The following is a 22,523-nucleotide window of genomic DNA, read 5'->3' as shown; positions in this document are numbered from 1 at the left end:
GTCAACCTGTAACTTTAAAACAGAATCTGACTGCCCAATGAAAACATAGCTTATTTTCTACTGTGGTAATTTTTCATTAGAAAGTATGTTAAACTTTTTAGATGGTGGTTTTGATTCCGAAAGGTTAACCGATGATTAAATTGAACAATGTTTTTTAAGGAGCAGAGAGTAGTTAGAAAACAATTTTAGTACTTCAGAGAAATAAAGGTCAAAGGAACTTATTCCAGCATCTTACAGTAATTGAGTTTGTGGTTTGATAGATTCAAATCACATACAAAACCTAAAGGTCAAAGAGCAATCTTGGCTGAAGTGGGCTCAATAAGTATTTTGTTTCTGTATATTGTAAATGGTCTGTGGCACAACCTTATGACTACAATGAAAGATAGACTAGTTTATTCTATGCACACGAAATTGGGTTTCATTCATGGTGCAAGCAAAATGAAATCTATTTTTAAGAAGTTCAATATAGAGGCTCGTTCAAAAGTATCCGCTGGAAAAAGAAACCAGTATGAAATTGCATAGCTTTCTCTTAGGCAATACACAATTATATTCATCTTTTATTTTATTTTAAAGCATCTCAGTGAAGACCTTGAGGATTCATCATGTTCATCGGCACAGAAGAAAATTAACAGGCAGTTTTACAAATTTATCGTATTTCCTGGCAAATGGATAAAAATCTGGTATGATCGACTTACCTTGCTGGCCCTGCTAGACAGGTAAACTTTTTTTAAAAAATAATAATACTATTTTACAGTGACATTTATTTGTTCCTTAGAATAGGGTTGGCATTTCAGATTCTGGGAGGTAGACCAAAGGGACTTAAAAGGAGGCGGAGATTCAGTGTGAAAGGTCTACTCGCAGATATGGTAGAGATTAAATTGTGAAACACTAGCATACTTTTGAAGAAAATTCATTAGGATATTTTCTTGTTTCATTGTCAGCTAGCAGCCTTGTGCTGGGCTTTGCTCGGGAATGCCAAGAAACCAAAATGTTTTCAACACAAATAAACTAATTTTGAAAATGCACAAAGGGTTTTTAATATCTTTGACAATACTAACATTTATATAGATCCATTTACTGTAGCAATCATTATACAGAACCTGTGGGTTGCCAGAAATGCATGTGCTCCTAAGGAATAATCACATGTAATTTGAAACATGGGGAACATTGATGGTCTTCCTACCTTTTTTAAAAAATAATACCCTTGCCTGTCATTCTGGCTCAGCAATATTTTGCATGTACTGTGACTTCAGTACACACATCTTGCTTTCTCACTCGTAAGGGCTTTTCTGTTTCCTTTGGTTGTGGGGGCAGGGGGCAACTTTGCACAAAGAAGCCATTTAAGGATGGAGTTTTGTGTTTTCATCAGGGCATAATACAGATTTGTTTTGGGGCATCCAGAGAATGTTAAGCCTGATGCAAATAACTGAGATAGATAGTTATATTAATAATAGTAATAATAATAATAATAATAATAATAATAATAATAAGAAGAAGAAGAAGAAGAAGAAGAACAACAACAACAACAACAATAATAAAAGTTAGTGCACAGTTATGGACTTAAATCCCTTTCGTTTCACTTAATTTCTCTAGATAGCACATTGCACCTGCCCCCTCCTCTCCCTAATGTTGCTATAAAGATATGTTATACATATGGTTGTATTTCTTCTTTGAGCAAAATACTTGTGTTTTATTTCTATAGGACAGAAGATATCAAGGAGAACGTTTTGGCAGTTCTACTAGTAATCCTTGTTTCTTTTCTTGGCTTTGTAATTATGAACCAAGGTTTTTGTAAAGACATTTGGATCCTCCTGTTCTGTCTAATCATGGCAAGCTGTCAATACTCCCTTCTAAAGGTAAAAGTAAGAAAAAGACAAGTTCAACAAAGACATGTGGGGTCCTGTAATTCACTGATAGCTAATGCGGTGAATCTTGTTTTGTTTTCAGAGCATTCAGCCCGATCCTGCCTCACCAATACATGTAAGTTTCATCCAACAGATAAAGGCTTTTACCAGTGACATATCTATTCTGTCAGTTGGTTCAGCTGAATTTCTGGAAATAGTTGAAATAAGCCATCTCTTTAGAATCCTAACTCCATTTTTCCAACTAAAAAGTTAAAACTCAATAAAATGACTTTTTTATTCTGATGACGGACACAAAGTAATTAGAAGAAGCCTCAGGTTGACTGACTTGCATGTGACACATGTTTTCTCCTTGCTAAATTAACTTGTACTTTGTCATTCTGGATGTCTGAATCACCCTTTTTGCACGAGCACCAAAGTACTGTAGTACTTTGGGAGAAGCATAATTAAAGAATCAATACTGGAGAGTTATGATATATACCAGGAATGTTTTTATCAAGTGGCATCAAGCTGAGATGCATGGGATCTGCTAATTGCAGGAACAGAATTCACTTATTCCCAGCTGACAATGTGTGGCTTCTGATGTTACTCAGAAGCATTGAAAGAAAATGTGCAAATGACTTGCACATCCCCTTTCCATGCTTCCAGACACTGTCTGAAGCAGTGACTCACATCCTTCCCTCCATGGGGAAATGTGTGCTGGATGTGCATCTTGAAATCACACATCTCCCCCAGTTTTGCTGCCTGAGTCATTTGTTTTGGATGTTAAATGGGTTTCTGGTAAGATGAGTTATGCAATTACTTGCTCATCTATTTATTTGGGCTTGCACAGGTGATATCAGAAGTTGCCCACAGACCATAATAGAGGGTTCTAAAAATCCGGGTAGCCATGATTATAGTGAGTAGAGGATAAGGATTTCCCTTTTTAAAATTGGCCTTGGTGTACAGAATTCTTGGAGAATTATTAGCTATGGTAACTATGAATTCAAGCCAGAAGTCCTTTGTAATGGCACATACCACTGTGAAAATTCAATTTGTTGCCAGTTTTAACTTGTCCTCACTCAGGGCTCAATGTAGAATTTAATGTACTATTTGATTCTCTGCAGTAAAAGGGGGGGAGGGGATAAAAGATTGTGGCATGTGACTGTTTAGATACTTATTTTGTAGTTTATCAGCTGGCTAGGCTTAATGCTGATTAGAAGACTGATGACCCCCACCCCCCAATAATTGATTTGCTACTTTTACATACAATATAATATGTAAAATAAAACTCAACGAGTACCAGTGGACAATATCGTTAGATATAGCTCTATGTGTGTAACCTTGAACTCACATACTCTAGAATTGTGTGTGTATGTGTTTCAGAAATGGTTGGAAGCCTGATTTTTTTTTTTTTAAAAAAGGAAATTGTTGACAATGCTGGTTGAATTAGTTAATTGTGTCTGCCTTGTTGAGCATAGACAGAATGGCACTTCTGTGACTGTTAAACCTATTTATTTTATATGCTCGTATGCCACACAATAAACAAAGTATCTAGGCAGTTAACGTACCCATAAAACGGCAAAAAGGTGCTTAACATCTGGACTGTGATACACAGTAGAAACTGGGTTGAGCCATATATCAAAAAAAGTTTGTGTAAACAGATGAGTCTTGAGCAAACATCTGAAGCAAAGTACTGATGGTGTCTGTTTAATATGAATAAGGCAGGGGCTTCACAACTGGGTGCAGACATACTGAATGCCCTGTTTTTTGTAGAAGGAAAGCAAGCATCATGTGACACTCTTAACAGTTCTTCTCCAGATGAGCATAAAGACCAGGCAGGTATGGGGCAAGTTAGTCCAAAGCTGTTCAGAGCTGTATAGACTATCAGCAGAATCTTGGATTTGACATGATAGCTAGTTACATGCAGATGAGTTATATGCTGGTGATGGGAAGCTGCCATCAACAACTAGGCAGCTCCATTCTGGTCTAGTCACAGTTTCCAGACCAAACACAACAGGCCCATCTAGAATGAATTAATGTAGTAGTCTGATTTTGAGGTTGCCAGCACCTGAATCACAGTGACCAGGAATTGAGGAACGGGTGTAGCTGTCTCACCAGATGAAGTGGTCTAGCCACCTAGACCACTTGGGCCTCCAGTGATATAGATGGATCCAGGAGCATCCCTAGGCTATGAACCTGGTCTCTCAGTGGAAGTGTGACCCTGTTCAGAGTAGGTAATCCCCTGGACACAGAAACCACCCACCCACAGCTCCCCCATTTTACCAGGAATTAGGCTTTACTATTGGTCCCTATCCAGCCCACTACTGCATCCAGGCACCAATCCAGTCCTCACACAGTGCCACCTGATTCAGATGTAATAGGGAAGTAAGAGTTGAGGCTCTTCTGTGTACTGATGACATCCTAGGGACTGCTTCTAGAGGTTTCATCAAGATGTTGAAAAGCATTAATGAGAAAATAGTACCCTGTGATAATAGATACCATAAACACCATGGGGGGCAATGACTTCTCTCAGTGCTACCCTCTGGGCTTGACCCTAGATTCTATAATTGCAACCACTAGCCCAATATTATCAACTTTTGAGTGGCACCCACACTGGGATCTCTCTCGCTCATTTGTAGCTCTTCCCAATTTTGTATAAGCCCTCCCTTGCATCAGTCAGAAAGACTGTAAAACTCGAATCCAGAACTCCATGGGTTCAAACTTAAAGACTCTGCATGATCCCAAATCACCAAGTCATTTTGCTGTCAAAGTTCACTGCAATTCATGTCACAGCTAACATGCAAATTAGTTAATCCTGAACTTCATTGTGTTTCTTTTCCCTGCAAGCATAAATAAATCACAAAGCATATGGAATTGCTAGATACATCAGAGCTGAAAGGCATTTCATGCTTAGATGCAAACTGGGCATTGCTATTAGAGAACACATTAGTTTCTAGTTCCAATCATTACTACATATGATTTCCAGTGATTTATAAGAAATAAATATTCAGACCTCACTAAAGAGGTAATTTTCTCTGTGCTAAATGTAAGTTCTGTTTGTCAGTTAAATCATATAAAGTAGCATGAGCGGTAATCAAATCAGTTGCATGGGCAGACATTAATAATGTGCACATTTGTTTTAAAATGAAAAGAAATTGGCTTAATCAAAATTGCATTATAATAACATCAAAGCCTGATTTGAAAGTACTGGCAGAGACAAAGCACCTAATGATTTTTAATGAAAGCATTTTTCTAATGCAATATTGGGGACCTAAGTTCAGCAGTGGTAGTCAAGTTTTATTGAAATACTAAATTTATGATTTCTTTTAGGAAATGCTATTATATAGGGAAACCTGCCCTCTTTTTGATTTCACTGATTCTGATGTCTTTTTAGTATGGCCATTTCTTTCAAACCACTGTGCAGTGCAATTATTGGCTCTCCATATCCCCTGTTTTGCAAATGCTTTGGGGAAAAAGACATGGCATCTGTTGTGCCCATCATGACTGTAATATGAGCCCCCTCTCCACCCCTATCGCCAGCTATATTATCCAAACAAATAACTCAGTCCTAGGAACATCTGGATGGAATATGTGGCTGGATCTCCACCCACAGGATGCTCCTGTGGAAGAATGGGAGAAGCACTTTTAGCTAATTCTCTCTGTAGCCTCCTATGCACCCCCTGAAAATCTCTTTGGAGTGTCCGGGAACTCTCTGGAACTGTGTGGGAAGAAACTTGACCGGCAAGGGCCAAAGGCAGAATCAACAAAAGTCACCTCACATACAACCTTCCTCCAGCAGGGAGCTTCCACTGGATCTCAGTTCCTTCATTGAACAGAAGAAGGAGCCTTTCTGTTTGCAGAGGGGCAAATCCCACCAAACCTTGGGATTGCATGGACATGCAGGGGACTGGAAAAGAGGGTGCAGCTACTTTGCTCATCCATGCTGCTTTTAGCTGTCATGTAAAGCTCAGTGGCGGAGCTTCATGCTCCAGCACCGGGGGGCGGAGAGCAGGCAGGGACGGGGCTGGTGCACGTCCTGGGGGCGTGGCACCCCATCAGGATCGCTTTGCCGGGGACGGTGCGCTCCCCCTGCACCCCTCTTCCTCCACCAGTGGTTAAGCTAAGACAAAGTTTAATTGATGCCACACAATCCATAGGTGTTCAGACCAAAGTTCTTTCCAGTCCATCCAACATCCTGTGATTCAGGCCCTCAACATGCCTCATAACAACAAAAGCACAAGTCTTCTAAAACTGGATCAGTACCACACTAAACAGCATCATCAAAAAACAGAAGGGACTTCTCTGCTAACCAGATCACCCTTCCCCAAATACCTTGTGAAAGGAGATTATTTTGACCAGTCTCCTGAAAATCTGAATGGACTTTGGAAGAAAGCTCCATAAAGTTTTTGCACTTCTGCTTTCCCTTCTCTTCTGCGCCCAAGTCGTCGTCGTCTTCTTCTTCTTCTTCTTCTTCTTCTTCTTCTTCTTCTTCTTCTCCTTCTTGTTTTCAAAACCTTCTTTATATTTTTCAGATAGCTTTACAGCAGCTTTTCCCATGACAAAATGGAAAAGCAAGGCACATATATCAAAGATCTGAAACAGAGCAGTGCTGCATAATGTGTTACAAGCACCAACATTTTTTCACATTTTATAATACATGCAAATGGAAGCACAGGCACCCTTATGAACGGCTCCGCAAGTTGGCATGACAGGCTGCCATATTGTACTTCTTCATAATTCACAGAATTGCATTAAAGTGAAAGCACACAAGGCAGGTTGATGCTAATGCCAGGACACACAACAGCAGGGAAATTAAAGAATGATTGGAGTCCCCACATGTTTGCCCTTCAGTATTAAAACAGCTGGGGGAGACTTGGCATTACTGTCCCCGAGTGGTTTCCCCCAGGATTGTTAAGTGAGAGCTATAAGTGCTCTTCATCTCAGGCTGTTTCCGTGGGTTTTGCAGTTTTGAAAATTTGCACAGACTTCTTAGTTGGGGGTGGAGTGCCCCTTCCAATGTTATGTTAACTGGGAGCTGCTGTGTGGGTCCTTTCTGTGTCCTTCCATACCAGTGGGTATCTGACAGCACACAGGAAAAGTGAAGATCGCATCTTCTCCTGCTGCCACTTTTGAGGTTTTCAGTATGAATCAACGCTGATCTTCCTATGTATCCAAGATCTTCCAGCATTGCTGGGCTAAGGTTACCAGATTTTTTTCAATGAATCGGGGTATACTTTTCAACTTAAATGGATTTTGTATGGGGACTGATTTGTAAATCTGGGGACTGTCCCCAGGAAACGGGGACGTCTGGTAACCTTATGCTGGGCAGCATGGGAAGAACACGCAATACAGCAGCTCCCAGGGTGCTGAACATAATGTTACAAGAGATACCCACAAAAGTGGGGCGGTGGGATGATCCTTTGACCACTTCATCCATGGCATCAGTGGTACAAGGCTTGTGGCTCCATATAATTGCTATTACGCTGGTTCACATGTAGCATTAAACTGTGTTAAAATTAGCTTGACATGGATGAGTAGCAGGCTTTTGCACACAGTGAATACCAGTGCATTGCTTGTTCGCTTTAAACCATTTATTTTAACTACGGTTTAGGATTATGTACGAACCATTGTAGGATTATGTACAAGGCCATTGTAGTGTAATGGCATATACATTTGGATTTTGAAATAAAAAAGAAAAACATAATATACTGCTATTCTCTGATATTTGAGATGCATATCCCAAGTTTTGTACTTTTCATGTTTTGCGATATGAAAAATGTTTTTGTGATGTACAATATGAAAATTTGCGCTTTGCATATGAAAGGGTATAATGGCAGCATTAAATATATTTATGTTTTGTCTGCTTTTCTAGGGGCACAACCAGCTGATAACATATAGCAGGCCTGTGTATTTTTGTATATTGTGTGGCCTTATTTTATTGCTAGATGCAGGATCCCAAAACAAAAGCCCCCCTATTTATACGGTATATGGCTTGAAGATCTTCTCACCAGGATCATTTCGGGCAGCCAGAGACCATGTGATTGGTGAGTTAAACGTTAATAAAGGGCAGTCTGATGCTCTTATTTTGTCACTTCTTTTGCCTCTTTGCTTTTTATCTCTGGGGTTCAGAATGTGGTAGAGAATAAACCCTTAAACATGGATGGATGTCTTGTGTGTTGTACATAGTCAAGCACTAGTAACCTCTGATCTGTGTAGCACAGGGACAGGGAAATTCAGGCCTCTGTATCTGACCCACAAAAACTTCCCCAAGCCACACCCCTCACTGGCCCTCTGTGTAGAAGCATCCTACTATGCAATGGTAAAAATGACATTTGTTGCCCCACCCACTTTTGCCTCTGGTCTCGCCAATCACTGCCATGTTCTTCTTGGAAGGTTGCCCAGCAGCGAAAGCTCACTTGGGTTGAAAAAGCTTCCATACCCTGATATAATGGAAGATGCTGCTGAAGTTATAATAATTTCTGGGGGTGTTTTCAGAATGTTGGGAATGTTCAGGTGTTGTTTAATGTCTTTATTATGCAGTGCCATGTTTTGTTTTGCTTTCTTAAAAAGAGCCTGAAAAGAGGTGGGACGTCTCTGTTGGGAAACTGCCAGGGAGATAGTGTCCATCATGAGCCCCCAAGCCGGAGTTCTGGACGTCCATCGGCCTCCCGTACTCACGCAGATCCAACAGTTAGGGACACGAAGCCTTAGAAATTCCTAGCCACATTCCAGGGCTTGGTGCACCCTCTTTATCAGCAGAAACACAGCCAAAAGCTTGCATCACAGAAGAGCATAATTTACAGACTTTATTTAGCGTTTAACAGAACAAAAGAAAACACGTCCATTCTGTCAGCGTGTCTGAGCCGACTGGAAAACGAAAGGAATATCAGAACAAAAACATCCTGTGAATAGGACATGCGCAGACTCTGTTGCTTACAAAAGCCTGCTCCCTTTTAAGGTGGAACGGAAATATCCTAACATCCTCCCCCTTTCCGTGTAACCTGTCGTACCTGTGGTTCACCCAATTGCAACCTTTGTACATAAATCTTAAGTTGTTCTTTGTTAACAACCTTAGACAACAGATCAGCAGGAATTTCATTTCCTGCCATGTAGGACACCCGAATCAGTCCTTTCTGAATACACTCTCTTGCACGATGTAGCTTAATCTGCAAGTACTTGGTTCTCTGCTTGCAACTCTCGGAGTTCAGCAAAGCCAAACAAGATCTATTGTCTTGATACACTTGTATAGGACATTTCACAGAAACCCTGATGTCCTTAAACAGTTGCATCAACCATTCACAATCCATGAGTGAAAATGACAGAGCATTGAGTTCTGCTTCACAGGAACTTAGGCTCACTGTTGTCTGCTTCTTGCACAACCAGTCAAACAGGCAGTGGTTGTACATGTAGCACACACCAGAAGTGCTTGTACCATCTGTGGTGTCACTTCCAAAACTTGCATCAGCAAAGATTTCAAGACCTCCAGTCTTCTGACTGGTGAACCTCAGCCTGTAGTGCATAGTCCCTTTCAAATAGCGGGCTATGCGCTTCAGAGCTTTCCAATCCTGAACCGTAGGATTGTTGGCATGTCTGCTAAGCAGATTACAGCTTACAGCTATGTCAGGTCTTGAACATCTGGCAATGAAATTCAGCTTGCCTAGAATGCATCTGTATAGCGTTGTGTCAGAAAACGCTTCAGCAGTACTGTCTACCTGGTAACCTGTCACCATCGGTGTGTCTGCTGGGTTTGCATCAACCAAATTCAACCTGGTTAATACATCAGCAATTTTCTGTGTTTGGTGTACCAGAAAATTACCTGCTTGGTCCTTCTCCACCTGCAGAGAAAGATAGTTGGATACCTCACCAAGATCCTTCATGTCAAAGTGCTCCTTCAGCTGAGCTAGGGTGCTTTGATAAAAAGCCTGATTCTTCCAAAACATCAGAAGATCATCAACAAAACATAAACAATACAGTTTGTTTTGCCCCTCCTCTTTGACAAACACACATGGATCAGCTTTGCCCTGGTGAAAACCTAGAGAAAGCAATGTCTCAGTGAGTTTTGTGTTCCAACACCTGGCACTCTGCTTGAGACCATATAAGGATTTCCGCAGTTTACAGACCATACCCTTCTGTATCTCCATCCCATCAGGTGGAAGCATGAACAGCTGTTCATTCAAAATCCCGTACAAAAAAGCTGTATTAATGTCGTGGTGGGAAACATGCAGTTTCTCCTCCGCAGCGACCTTGAGCATCAGCCGAATGCTCTCATATTTGACTGTGGGTGAGTAGGTCTCGTGGTAATCCTGTCCTGGTACCTGTGAAAAACCTCTGGCAACCAATCTGGCTTTGTGTCTGACTACCTTGCCATTCTGGTCTGTCTTGGCCTTGAAGACCCATTTGCTGCCAACCAGTCTCATTCCTGGGACTACCGGTACCAATTCCCAAGTTTGGTTCCTGTTCAAGGAATCAACTTCAGCCTTCATGGCATTAAGCCAAGGCTCAGCATCTTTAGAGGTCAACTCCTGAACCTCTTTGAAGCTTGAAGGTTCCCATACCTTCTCTGAGCTACTAAGAACAGCAGTTGCTGTCTTAGCAAACTCATCAGCATACCTCTTTGGAGGTCTGCCTTTGGTCGCCCTTTCAGATCTGCGTACTAGACGCAAGTCTTCTGGACTCATCTCCTCTTTCTTAGGAGAAAAGTGACCAATGGTGAACAGTGGTTCTTCCAGTTCATTGTCAGACGCATCAGATGGTCTGACTGAGGCCTGTGCGCTCTTGTAGTCTGCTGTGTCATCACTGTCACTGACACCAGCAGCAGCGCCGCCCACTGAACTGGAATCCGAACTCTGATCATCATCATCATCCTCATCCTCATCATCATCAGCAGCATCAGCAGCTTTAGCTGCTTGCTTGACATCACCTTCATCCTCCTCTGGGTAACTCTGGAAAATTCCCACATTTTCCCCCCACTTAGGATTGTACTCAACACTCCTTGTGAACTTAATGGATTTAGAGTCAGTCATCCATACCCTGTATGCACCTTTTTCGTACCCCATGAACAAACCATGTGCCCCACGCTTCCCAAGCTTGTTGGTTTGTTGTGTGCGTACCCACATGTCTGAACCAAAAATTCTCATGTGTTTGGTGTTGGGTTTCTTGCCAAACATCTTCTCATAGGGGGTACAGCCAATGGGTGATGACAATCTGCGATTAACGGTGTAAACCAAATTCCCTAGAGCCTCCCCCCAAAACTTATCAGGGAGATTGGCATCATGCAACAAGGTCTTGATTCCTTGCAGCAATGTTTGATTTGCTCTCTCCGCAAGCCCATTCATCCATGGCGATCTGGGCGTTGACATGTCATGCTGGATTCCCTTCTCAGTCAGGAAAGCTTCAAACTGCTGAGAAGTAAACTCCCCGCCCCGATCAGTAAATAAACAAGAAATACGTTTACAGTGCACATTCTCCAACCAAGCACAGAATGCCTTAAACTTTGGAAACGCTTGCGATTTCTGTTCGAGCAAATACACATGAATGTACCTGGAAAAAGAATCAATCAGAATCATGAAGTACCTTGCTCCTCCTATAGAGGGCGCTAGTGGACCAACCAGGTCTGCATGCACTAGCTGGTAGGGTTTGGAAGCCTGCCTGCTAGACTCCTTGCCTTTTGGAGCAACCTTCACCTTGTTCTCTGCACAAGATACACATTTCATGTGAAATTTACAGGGTTTGATGTTCAAACCCTCAACCACCTCTGGCATCTTGGCCAGTGCCTTCCAAGAGAGGTGACAAAACCTTCGATGCGCATCATGAACGCAACCTGTATGAAGAACTTTGTTAGTTTGTGCAACACAACAAGAATCAGCATTAGATACAACAACAGTGTCGTCATAAGTTATATGGAACAAACCATCCATAAACTTTGCATGCAAATAGTCCTCTTTGCCTTTACTGATGACACAGACGCTCCTCTTGAAGGAAATCTGAAAACCACGCCCAGTAAGCTGCGGGACGCTCAACAAGTTGCTTGCAGCGCCTGGAACATATAGTACACCACTGATGGTTGTGTGCAAACTTGCAAGTTTCACAGTCCCTTCTCCTGCAATTTGCAACGTCCTTCCATCAGCCAGGTGGATCTTACCTTCCTGAGGCTTGAAGGAGATAAAGAGATGCCTGTCTTTGGAAACGTGGCGGCTGGCACCTGAGTCCACAATAAACCTGCCTTTGGCTGTTGGAGCAGTCCTTACAGCAAGCAAACCCTTGTTTTGCACTGGTGTGGGCTTTTGCAGCTTGCCCCCCTGCTGCTCCTGGCCAGCAGACGTGCCTTTAGTCTTTGGTGAAGCTGTGCCAGCAAGCAAAACCTTGCTTTCCACTGGCGTGGGCTTTTGCAGCTTGCCCCCCTGCTTCTGGCCATCTGCAGACGTGCCTTTAGCCTTTGGTGAAGCTGTGCCAGTAAACAACGCTTTGTTTTTCCCTTGCGCGGGCTCTTCACCCTCCCTCTGCTCCTGGCCATCTGTAGGCATCTGTTTACCTTTGCCTTTCCGGCCTCTGCAAAGGCGATGGCCTTGGTTCTCACGAGAACCAGAGCTCTCAGCTGCCGACTCCTTGGCTCCCCCTGGAGGCTGGAATGCTGCCTGGGATGACGTGACGGTCAGCTCCCCCTGCAGCTTGCAACCGGTGCCCTCAGCATCCCTGCACTCATTCGCATTCTGGGAAACAGCTAGGACCTCCGATGCAGTCAAACTCTGGGCTGGGATTATTGGTTTGTGAGCTTTCAACAAAGCAGTCCACATTGCACGTGCAGTGGTGTTGCCAGCCAGCGTCTTAATTTCCTCAAGAGATACGGATAGGACTATTATGTCAATCGCTCTCGAATCAGCTGATCTCCATTTCTCTGTCAGAGGAACTGGGGGGGGGTTTCAGAAACAACATGCCACACCCCAAACTGACGCAGTAAACTCTCACACCATTTTGCCCAGGGTTCATAATTCTGCCCATCCAACTTAAGGGACTGAGCATCTCCAGAAGCTTGGAAAAACTCCATTTCAGCTTTTGGCAGTAGCCGTGAGTCCTCTATGCCTTCAAAGACTCCTTATCTTGGCAGCCCATTAATCACGAACTCTTTGGCTCGGCTCCCAGGCCAATTAAGCCTTGCCGGAGTTCAAAGGCTCTTTGCCGAGGTATAACAGAAAAAGCGTCCGTCCCTTTCGCTTTCCCCCCCTTCATACCTCTTACGCAGTCTGTTGCAGCTTTACTCTCCTGTAGGTGCCGTGAATCTGGGCCCGAAACCTTGTTGTTGGGAAACTGCCAGGGAGATAGTGTCCATCATGAGCCCCCAAGCCGGAGTTCTGGACGTCCATCGGCCTCCCGTACTCACGCAGATCCAACAGTTAGGGACACGAAGCCTTAGAAATTCCTAGCCACATTCCAGGGCTTGGTGCACCCTCTTTATCAGCAGAAACACAGCCAAAAGCTTGCATCACAGAAGAGCATAATTTACAGACTTTATTTAGCGTTTAACAGAACAAAAGAAAACACGTCCATTCTGTCAGCGTGTCTGAGCCGACTGGAAAACGAAAGGAATATCAGAACAAAAACATCCTGTGAATAGGACATGCGCAGACTCTGTTGCTTACAAAAGCCTGCTCCCTTTTAAGGTGGAACGGAAATATCCTAACAGTCTCTTTAAGTTATATTGCTGCTGCTCACCCTCCCCAAGCAGCCCCATGTCTCCTCTCCCCACCTCACCCTGCTGACCTCCTCCAGCTGCTCCAGCTGCATGTTTGTGGAGGAGAACATGCAGCTGGAGTCCTGAGAGATGGGGAGAAGCATGGTGAGAAAATTCCAATAGAAAAGTGGTGAAAGGGTTAAATACCCCTCTGAGATTACTTCTCTGCTCCAAACTGACCCCTCTGGAAGATGCATTGAAGTAGCTTTTAGGGTTGTAACTTGAAACTTCTCAATCATTGGGGACAACACTGGAGACCATTCTGTGTTGTCTCCTGCCATTGGAAGTAACATAGGGTAGGTAGCACAAGGGACTGGGCATTCTCTGTTATTGTGCCAAGGTAAGGATGTTGCAACAGAGGTCCACCCAGTTGTATTTCTGCCTACCTTTTAGGGTGCCGTGGAAACACCCAGTGTGCTTTTGGGGTGCATATTTACCAATTTTAACAATACCATGTTTCAGATGCTTTAAACTCCTTGGAGGAAAACTGAGATAGAAATGTGAATAAATAAACATTTACTCTATGTATTTTATAAATTTTAATTTTGTTTTTATTTTCGGGGGTGGATGGGGATTGTTAGCCACTTCAAGATCAAGCATGTTTTTATGAAGTAAGAGTTTTTAAACCTGATAGACAGAGAATCAGAAGTCTTCTCTTTTTTTCTTTTAGTTCTTATGTTAAAAATGCTTGCCATTTGATGTTGATTTCTGTATGTTTTTAATTTGTTTTTCAGTAATAAAAATGGCTTTAAAAATAGAAAAGCTAGGTCCAGCAGGGGAAGTACTTCCCATGTGTGGTGTGGACTCTTCTGTTTCAGTCATCAAATAAGGAATTAGACCCTGTGTTTCAGAACCAGAGCTGGGTGTGCATGACTCATTACGTTGCTGTGTTCTTGCATAGTGTAACTGTATTATGAGTTCTGGGTGGTGCTGAAACTCAACCGCATTGGTGAACAGATAGCTTTTGTGCTGGATTCCACCCTTGGCTGACATAACAAAAACACTGGCCTTAGTCCCTAGACCTGCCAAAGCTTGCTTGGCTCCACAACCTGACCCAGAGGGCTCTGGCACACCTAGCCCTAAAGAGGAACATTGAGGTTTGGTAACTCCCTGGGTATATCTTGTAAGGTCACCTCCTTGACTTAATAATAATAATAATTTATTATTTATACCCTGCCTATCTGGCTGGGTTTCTGCAAGCACTCTGGGTGGCTCCCAGCAGAATAATAATAATAATAATAATAATAATAATAATAAAGAAGCATTAAAACTTCGAACATTAAAAACTTCCCTAAACATGGCTGCCTTCAGATGTCTTTTAAAAGTAAGATAGTTGCTTATTTCCTTGACATCTGATGGGAGGGCATTCCACAGGGCTGGTGCCACTACCGAGAAGGCCCTATGCCTGGTTCCCTGTAGCTTCACTTCTCACAGTGAGGGAACCACCAGAAGGCCCTCAGCATTGGACCTCAGTGTCTGGGCTGAACGATGGGGTTGGAGACGCTCCTTCAGGTATACTGGAGGTATACTGACTTCCTGCAGATATACTGACTTACTGCAGCCACTGATAAGATTCCTAGATAAACAGAGGAAGTCCAGCAGTGAATGATCAGGCCTTTCTGTGATAATTACTGGCACATATATCTTACAGTTCTGACATGCCAGTTTTACAGTTGTCTTGTTCTAGTCTCTCACAATGAAATGGCTTGTCTGCCAAACAATCTCTCTCTCTCTCTCTCTCTCTCTCTCTCTCTCTCAACATTTGGCCTCTTCCTCATTAAGGGTCACTTATATTATGCTTTTGGGCCATAATATAATTTTATTCTCTCCTCCCACCCTATTTTAATGATGGATTTAATTTCCCATCTTAATAAGTGTGTAATTGGGCAAATGGTTCCCTTATTACTGAAGAATGGGCCTTTTGACTCCAGCAGACGTGTTTTCGTTACTTCGTATAGTTGCTTGGTAACCTGTTGATTTGGTCTGCTCATCAGTTAGCACTTAGGGTTGGAAGAATTTAATAAATAAGAGATAAGGAGTTTGGCTGATGGCATCAAAAAGCCCGTGAAGTCCTAGTACCAAGCTAGTCTTCTTGTGCCATTCTCCAAAAGGACCTCTCCAAACTCAGTGACTGGACAGTAAAATTGCAAATACAATTAAATGTAGGCAAGTGTAAGGTGATGCATGTTGGGTCAAAAAATAATAATCTTTATTTCACATATATGCTTATGGGATCTAAACTGGAGGTGACAGACCAGGAATGAGACATTGGGATCATAGTTAGCTACCTTGATGAAGTTGTCGACCCAGTTTGCAGTAGCTGTGCCAAAGACAAATTCCATGCTAGGGATCATTCAGAAAGGAATTGAAAACATATCATTATGCCATTATACAAATCTTTGGTGCAGCCAGATTTGAAATATTGTGGTAAGTTCTGGTCACCTCACCTCAAAAAGTATATTGTACAGTTGGAACAGATTCAGAAAAGGGCAACCAAAATGATGAAAATCCTAAACGGCCTTGGTCCATTATATCTGAAGGAGCGTCTCCACCCCCATCGTTCTGCCCAGACACTGAGGTTCAGCTCCGAGGGCCTTCTGGCGGTTCCCTCGCTGCAAGAAGCAAAGTTAAAGGGAACCAGGCAGAGGGTTTCCCGGCTAGTGGCACCCACCCTGTGGAACGCCCTCCCACCGAATGTCAAAGAGAAAAACAACTTCCAGACTTTTAGAACACATCTGAAGGCAGCCCTGATTAGGGAAGCTTTTAATGTTTGACTGACTATTGTATTTTAATATTTTGTTGGAAGCTGCCCAGAGTGGCTGGAGAAACCCAGCCAGATGGGTGGGGTATAAATAATAAATGATGATGATGATGATGATGATGATGATGATGAAAGGGATGGAGCGGCTCCCCTATGATGAAAGGTTGCAGTGTTTGGGACTTTTTGGTTTAAAGAAAAGGTGACTAAGAGGCAATATGATGGACGTTTTTAAAATTACGCAAACCTGGAGAAAGTGGATTGTGATCTCCCACCCCATAACACTGTGGACATCAAATGTGGACATCAAATGAAGCTGAACATATAGTCAGCCATAGTCAAACTATGGAACTCGTTGCCATGGGAAGTGGCGATGGCCACCAACTTGGATAGCTTTTGAAAGAGGTTTAGACAAATTTATGGAGGGAGAGGGCTGTTGAGGGTCACTAGGCACAATGGCCGTCCTCTCCCTCTACAGTTGGAGACAGCAGTTCTTCTGAATTCCAGTAGCTGGAAGCTCTTGTGCTTGAATCCTGATTACTGATTTCCCACAGGCATCTGGCCACTGTGAGAACAGGTTGCTGGACTAGATGGGTCAATGGCCTGATCCAGCAGGCTCTTCCTATGTTCTTACATATAAATATGTACTCATAATAGAGCTCATATACCTGTTCAATAGCTGCTCAAGAGAGGAGTGCAAATGAATGCCAGCATAAGCACATGATTCATCCAGCGGATTTATCTCACCACCACGTTTATTTTAATTTTATGCTAGACAGCTTGATATCTTCTTTTGTTTTCTGTTGGAAAGGTGCATGTCATTAGAATCCCTTAGGGACGTCATATTACAAATCGTTGTTAACTGCCTAGAATAAGAAAACCTTCCTTTTCCCCACTCCGCCTTAATTCTCTCAATGTGAAGGCCTTCCTGGGTCAATGTTTACAAAGCTGGATGCTTCACTGTGCTTGCCCAGTACTGAGCCATGCAAGAACTGGCACCTTCTAAGAAAGGAGCCAAGTAACAGTGGGCCAGGTGCTGTATAGTAAAATGCGAAAGTTCGCACAAACTGCCTTTTGCTCCCCCGGCCCATTTATTTTCATTTTCATGGCAGATTAGAATAAAAAATGTAGCCTGCCCAGTCTTCTTAAGTAACACATGGTTTATTCACAGGGGAAATTGCCAGAAATAACAAAGTGTCCCCCTGCCCCACCATAAGAAGCAGAACAAACAATCTGTGTGCAATTTGAGACCCAATTTTCTACAGCCTCCCTACGGCCCTGTTAACATAGCTGTCTGATTGCTTTTTTCTTGAACTGGAACTATGACCCGACAGGACGCGCCTCCCCCTCCTTTTTCCCATGGATTTCAGATCAGATTTTTGTTGGATTTCTCATGATACGGCTCCAGTGTAACTGACTTTGCAGCAGTTTACATGCTGTCCTGACACAATATGCTCCCTTCTGCCTGCTACATGTTTTAAATTGGAAACGAGATAAGCGATTTCCCTCTGGCTTGTGTCAGATTGGCTCATAAACCAACCAAGATGCTTCTCCAAATATCTGAACCCTCAACCCCCTCCCTCTTTTCTTCAACTGGTGTTCTGGGAGCAGCAAGGAGAGGAGATGGAGGGAGGTCTTCCCACTTCTGGTGTGCTCCACCACATAAGGCCTTGCAATAGCTCATGGGAAGGATAATTTTCTCAAAGTATACTGGCATTGCAGTCACATATGCACCTCACATTTGCACTAATTGGTCATCAGCTCTGTATCTAGTCTTATATCCATAGGCCAACCACTCCTGAACAAGTTGTCCCTCTTATATGTCTACCTAAACATCCAGTCATTTCGTTGCATCTTGACACTAAAAAGCTTCTACTCTTCGAGTTCTGTACTAGTCCACTAGGATGTTGACCCCATAGTGTAGGGAATAAGAGCAAGGCAGTCTCCAGAGTTCACAAGGGTGTAATCGTTTCTTCACCAAATTGTATTTTTATTTAGACCATAGATCAAACAATTATTACAGTTTCACATAATGATATTCAATACATTTATATTATAGCCTTTTCATGTGGCAACTCAATAAGATAATAACAACAGCAACAAAGGAGGAATGTATAGGTAACAGCTTCAGTGGAGTCCCAACAGTTTCCCCAAATCCCTTTCTTGATTTTGTACTCTTATGACATAATTTTTTTTCCAGGTGCAGGCAATAATCTAATTTTCTGCCTCTCTGCATGTTTAATTTCAGGATTTTTATTTTGCTTTCCTGCCATTTCCCTTCTTGGCCTTTTCCCACAAATCAACACTTTCTGCATATATCTCCTTGAACAAATTGATATGCTGCTGTTTGGAGGTTCTGGTAAGTAACTTATATTGTGTAGATAATGCCTGCACACAACAACTCTCTCTCTTCATGATCATCAACACGGATAAATATGGCGACCAGAAAACCTTTGGTGTTGCCTCTTCGGTAGCAATGCTGGCTGCAGCCATCCATCCATCCATCCACGGAAGGGCTTGGGACACCGGGGTCTGATGGCACTTTCTTGCATCTGTGTCCCATTGAGCAACCAGTCAGGTGCACTAAACACACCTCGTTCCAGCCTACAGCAGCCTTAGTGAGCTTCTGGGAGATCGGGGAGAAGTGATGTTAAACAGGGCCCTTCTCCTCAGTCATGGTTCTTCCTCTAGCCTCTTCATGCCTCTCCTCTTCAGCTGTTTTACTATCCCATCACAGGTCTCACTTTTGTGGGCAGGCACTGTGGTCTGGCGGAGCTGCCTGAGGCTGCCCACAGCCACGTCCTCTTCGGCAATCACTTTGATATGTGTTGAATTAGTAATGCTTCAGGTTGTCATTTTGGTCTCTCCAGGTCCAATAACTTGTTCGATTTTTTGACTTGGGCAAAACCCTTGTCATAAATTGGCAGGAATCTGTCAAAGAATCATAGAATTGTAGAGTTGGAAGGGACCCTGAGGATCATCTGGTCTGACCCTCTGCAATGCAAAAATATGCAGCTGTCCAATGTGGGAATTGAACTTGCAACCTTGGCATTATCAGCGCCACGCTCTAACCAACCGAGCTATCCATGACATATTTTAATGTGCACCATAACAGCTATATCCAGAGAGGAAGCAGTGCATTTTGGTTTTTGTGTTTCAGCTGCTGCCGGGATGATCTCTTCGCTGTACAGTATTTTTCGGAGCTTCATAGTTGTGATTGTCCTGTACGCATTCTGTTTCAATGCAGTAAAGGTAAGAAGGGGAGGGATTCTGGTGGCAAAGCAGGGCAGCTGCTACTGTGGTTCCAGTCTCAGTTTCTCTGTTTTCTTCTGTCTACAGACCTGTATAGATAATGCTCAGATTTGCAATATTTTGTTCAGTTTCTGTTAATTGGTTCTTGTGGGAAACTTGCAGATTCTAGCTTCACATAATTAACTCCAGCTGGTGTCAATTTACTCTTGGCAGAAAGCCCAGGTCTGCTTGACCTAGAAACTACTCACTCTGATTGGTTAACGACCAGCACTCAACTCTGTTATCAAGGGATTGTTAGCTCAGTTTGGTGTGAGGTGTGTTAGGAGTTAGAAGTGCTGTGTATGGTTTTGAGAGAGAGAAAGAGAGGATTTATTTTGCTTTTATTTGTATGCAGAAACTCTGCTGGTTTTATTTTTCCTTTTTAATAAATCCTGTAAATAGTTATTCTGAGTCTAGCTGACTAGTCATTACCGCCGCAACTAGCTTCCTCGCTGTGCAGGAAAACTCTGCTACGTTTGGGCTAAAGCCAATAGGGCTATGCCTGACACTTCAAAGTTCCATGAGGTTATGGGCATTGTGCTGCCAGCCTGAGTTGTGGTGGTGTCAGCATCAACGGCGTTGGTTCCAGTAGTTCCAGAGGTTGTTGTTCCTGGCTGGTTCCTGACTGTGGTGAGCTGGTGACGCAGCGGACACAAGGACAACAGCTGCAGCGTGTGAGTGCTGGGTGCTGTGGTTCCTGTTTTCTCTCTCGGTGGTCGTGAGTAGCTGGTTCCGGGTTCCAGGGACATCGCTCTCAAGATGGCCTCACAACCAGTTCAGATGGCTTTTGAGCGTCTGAATGACTCCAATTACTTGCTGTGGTCGGAACGCATGCAGGCAGTGCTGCAGAGGGATCGTCTCTGGCAAGTGGTGAGTAAGTTTCCTACGAAGCCTGATGATGAAGACCTCGATAAAGACCAAAGAGCAAGGGCCACAATTGTCTTGGGGCTGGAAGATTCCCAGTTGCCGTATGTGAGGGGAATCAAGACAGCTAGAGGTGTGTGGCAAGCACTTAAAGAACTCCATGTGCGTGAGACAGCGGTTTCCAAGCTGTTCATTCGCAAGGCATTGTACAAGGCAATGTTACAGCCTGGGGTTACAATGCAGGAACACCTACACAGTTTACAGTTAAAGTTTGCTGCGCTACAGGAAAGAGACTGTGCGTTAGACCAGCAGGAGAAGGTGGCTATTATTTTGAGTTCTCTCCCGGAAAGCTGGGATAATTTAGTTTTGTCTCTAGAAGGCATACAGGAGCGTGATTTATCAGTCAGTTACGTTACTGGGCGTTTGATTGAAGAATGGCAGAAGAGGCAAGAAAGGTCGTTGGCTGCAGAGACTTCTACTGGCGGGCGGTTTGGAAGGAGTTCTCATGCCGTGCCAGAGGTGAAGCAAAAGCAGCGTACTGGTGAGGAGTCAGCGTTTGCTGTTAGGCATTGTTTCCGATGTGGGTCTTCAGCGCATCTAAAACGACAATGTCCAGAGTTGGTCAAGTCTCAGTTGCCGGTGCAGGAGCAGAGACGAGATCAGCAGCAGCAGCAGCGTAAAAAGAAATTCTTCAAACAAAAACAGTCGGCTCAGCTGGTGACTGCCAAGGTCAAGATTGCTGATGAGAAACAAGCTGTCTGGGTGGTCGATTCGGGAGCGTCGCGCCACATCGTAAATTCAGATGAATTGTTTGTTTCCAAGAACTCAGCACAGCGCAGCCAGGTGGCTCTAGCAGACGGAAGTACTTCCGAAGTAATTTCGGGGGGTGCAGTTTTTGTTCCTTGTCTTCGTGAATGCCTGCAAAATGTACTTTGTGTGCCGTCATTAAGGAGCAATCTGATGTCTGTAGATTGTTTGCTAAAAGCGGGGTTTAAAGTGTATTTTGAAGGAGACAGTTGCATTATTAAGAAGGCTGGTGAGATTTTAGGCACTGCTAAGTCAGAGGGAGGCTTGTTTTGGCTTAAAGCAGGATCTCAAGTTGCAGCAGTAGTCAGTAAATCTCAGCCTGCAGTGAATAACAAAGCTATACATGACAACTGTGTGCACTTATTGCATAGGAAAATGGGGCATGCTTGCTGGAAAAGTGTACTAAAAATGTCTGAATTGGCTGATGGGGGTAATTTAAAGAGTTGTAACAAGTACCTTGATTGTAATGTTTGTAAAAAGGTTAAAACCCACAGAGTCTCTTACCCCAGAAGTGACAGAGTTAGTGAGTCACCGCTACAGCTGGTTCACATGGACGTAATTGGTCCATTTGCTGTAAGCAGGGGTGGATCGCGTTTTTCACTAACAATTGTGGATGACGCCACGCGTTATTCTTGGGTTTTTCCCATGAAGAATAAGGGTGACGTGTTCACTAAGTTTAAAGGCTGGGTGGCATCTGTGGAAAGATTTCTGTCCATTAAACTCAAAAGGATTCAGACGGACAGAGGTGGCGAATTTATGTCAAATGCCTTTAGAGATTGGTTACAAAAGCGTGGCATTGGGCATAGAAAAACGAACGTTTTTTCCCCAGAGGAGAATGGTGTTGCAGAGCGAAAAAACAGATCTTTACAAGATATGATGTTTGCCATGCTTGATGATGCTGATTTGCCCATGTCTTATTGGGGGGAGAGCATGCTCACCGCGTGTTATCTCCAAAATAGGCTCTTTCATCAAACAATAGGTACAACCCCGTACTTTAAATTGTTTCAGAAAAAACCCAAAATTGACCATTTGCATGTGTTTGGATCAAAAGCCTGGGTATTAATTCCGAAACAAATGAGAAAGAAGGGAGATCCTAAGACCAAACAGTTAGTGTTTGTGGGTTACCAGGAGCTGGGAAAAGGTTTCCGTTTTGCTGAAGGGACAAATGGCATTGTGATCTCCAGGAATGCCAGTTTTTGTGAACATAGTGGCTGGGAGAGACTACATGCCA

At 43.3% G+C, this 22,523-nt stretch overlaps 1 protein-coding gene across 1 annotated transcript in view; it reads left to right on the top strand.

Annotated features, from left to right (window-relative positions):
- The window catches only part of PCNX2 (pecanex 2), a 123,161-nt gene that overhangs the window by 21,164 nt on the left and 79,474 nt on the right, over positions 1-22,523 (top strand). Inside the window, exons 10-15 of the mRNA XM_083496724.1 lie at positions 574-716; positions 1,703-1,856; positions 1,948-1,980; positions 7,717-7,888; positions 18,579-18,689; positions 19,491-19,582. Coding sequence (XP_083352850.1) covers positions 574-716; positions 1,703-1,856; positions 1,948-1,980; positions 7,717-7,888; positions 18,579-18,689; positions 19,491-19,582 — 705 coding nt within the window. The remainder of the gene's footprint in view (positions 1-573; positions 717-1,702; positions 1,857-1,947; positions 1,981-7,716; positions 7,889-18,578; positions 18,690-19,490; positions 19,583-22,523) is intronic.

Source organism: Podarcis liolepis (genome assembly GCF_965112155.1).
Source record: "Podarcis liolepis genome assembly, chromosome: 3".
In the NCBI taxonomy this organism is placed as follows: Eukaryota; Metazoa; Chordata; class Lepidosauria; order Squamata; family Lacertidae; genus Podarcis; species Podarcis liolepis.
Note: the sequence above shows the minus strand (reverse complement) of the source record. Positions and strands in the feature narration are given on the sequence as shown.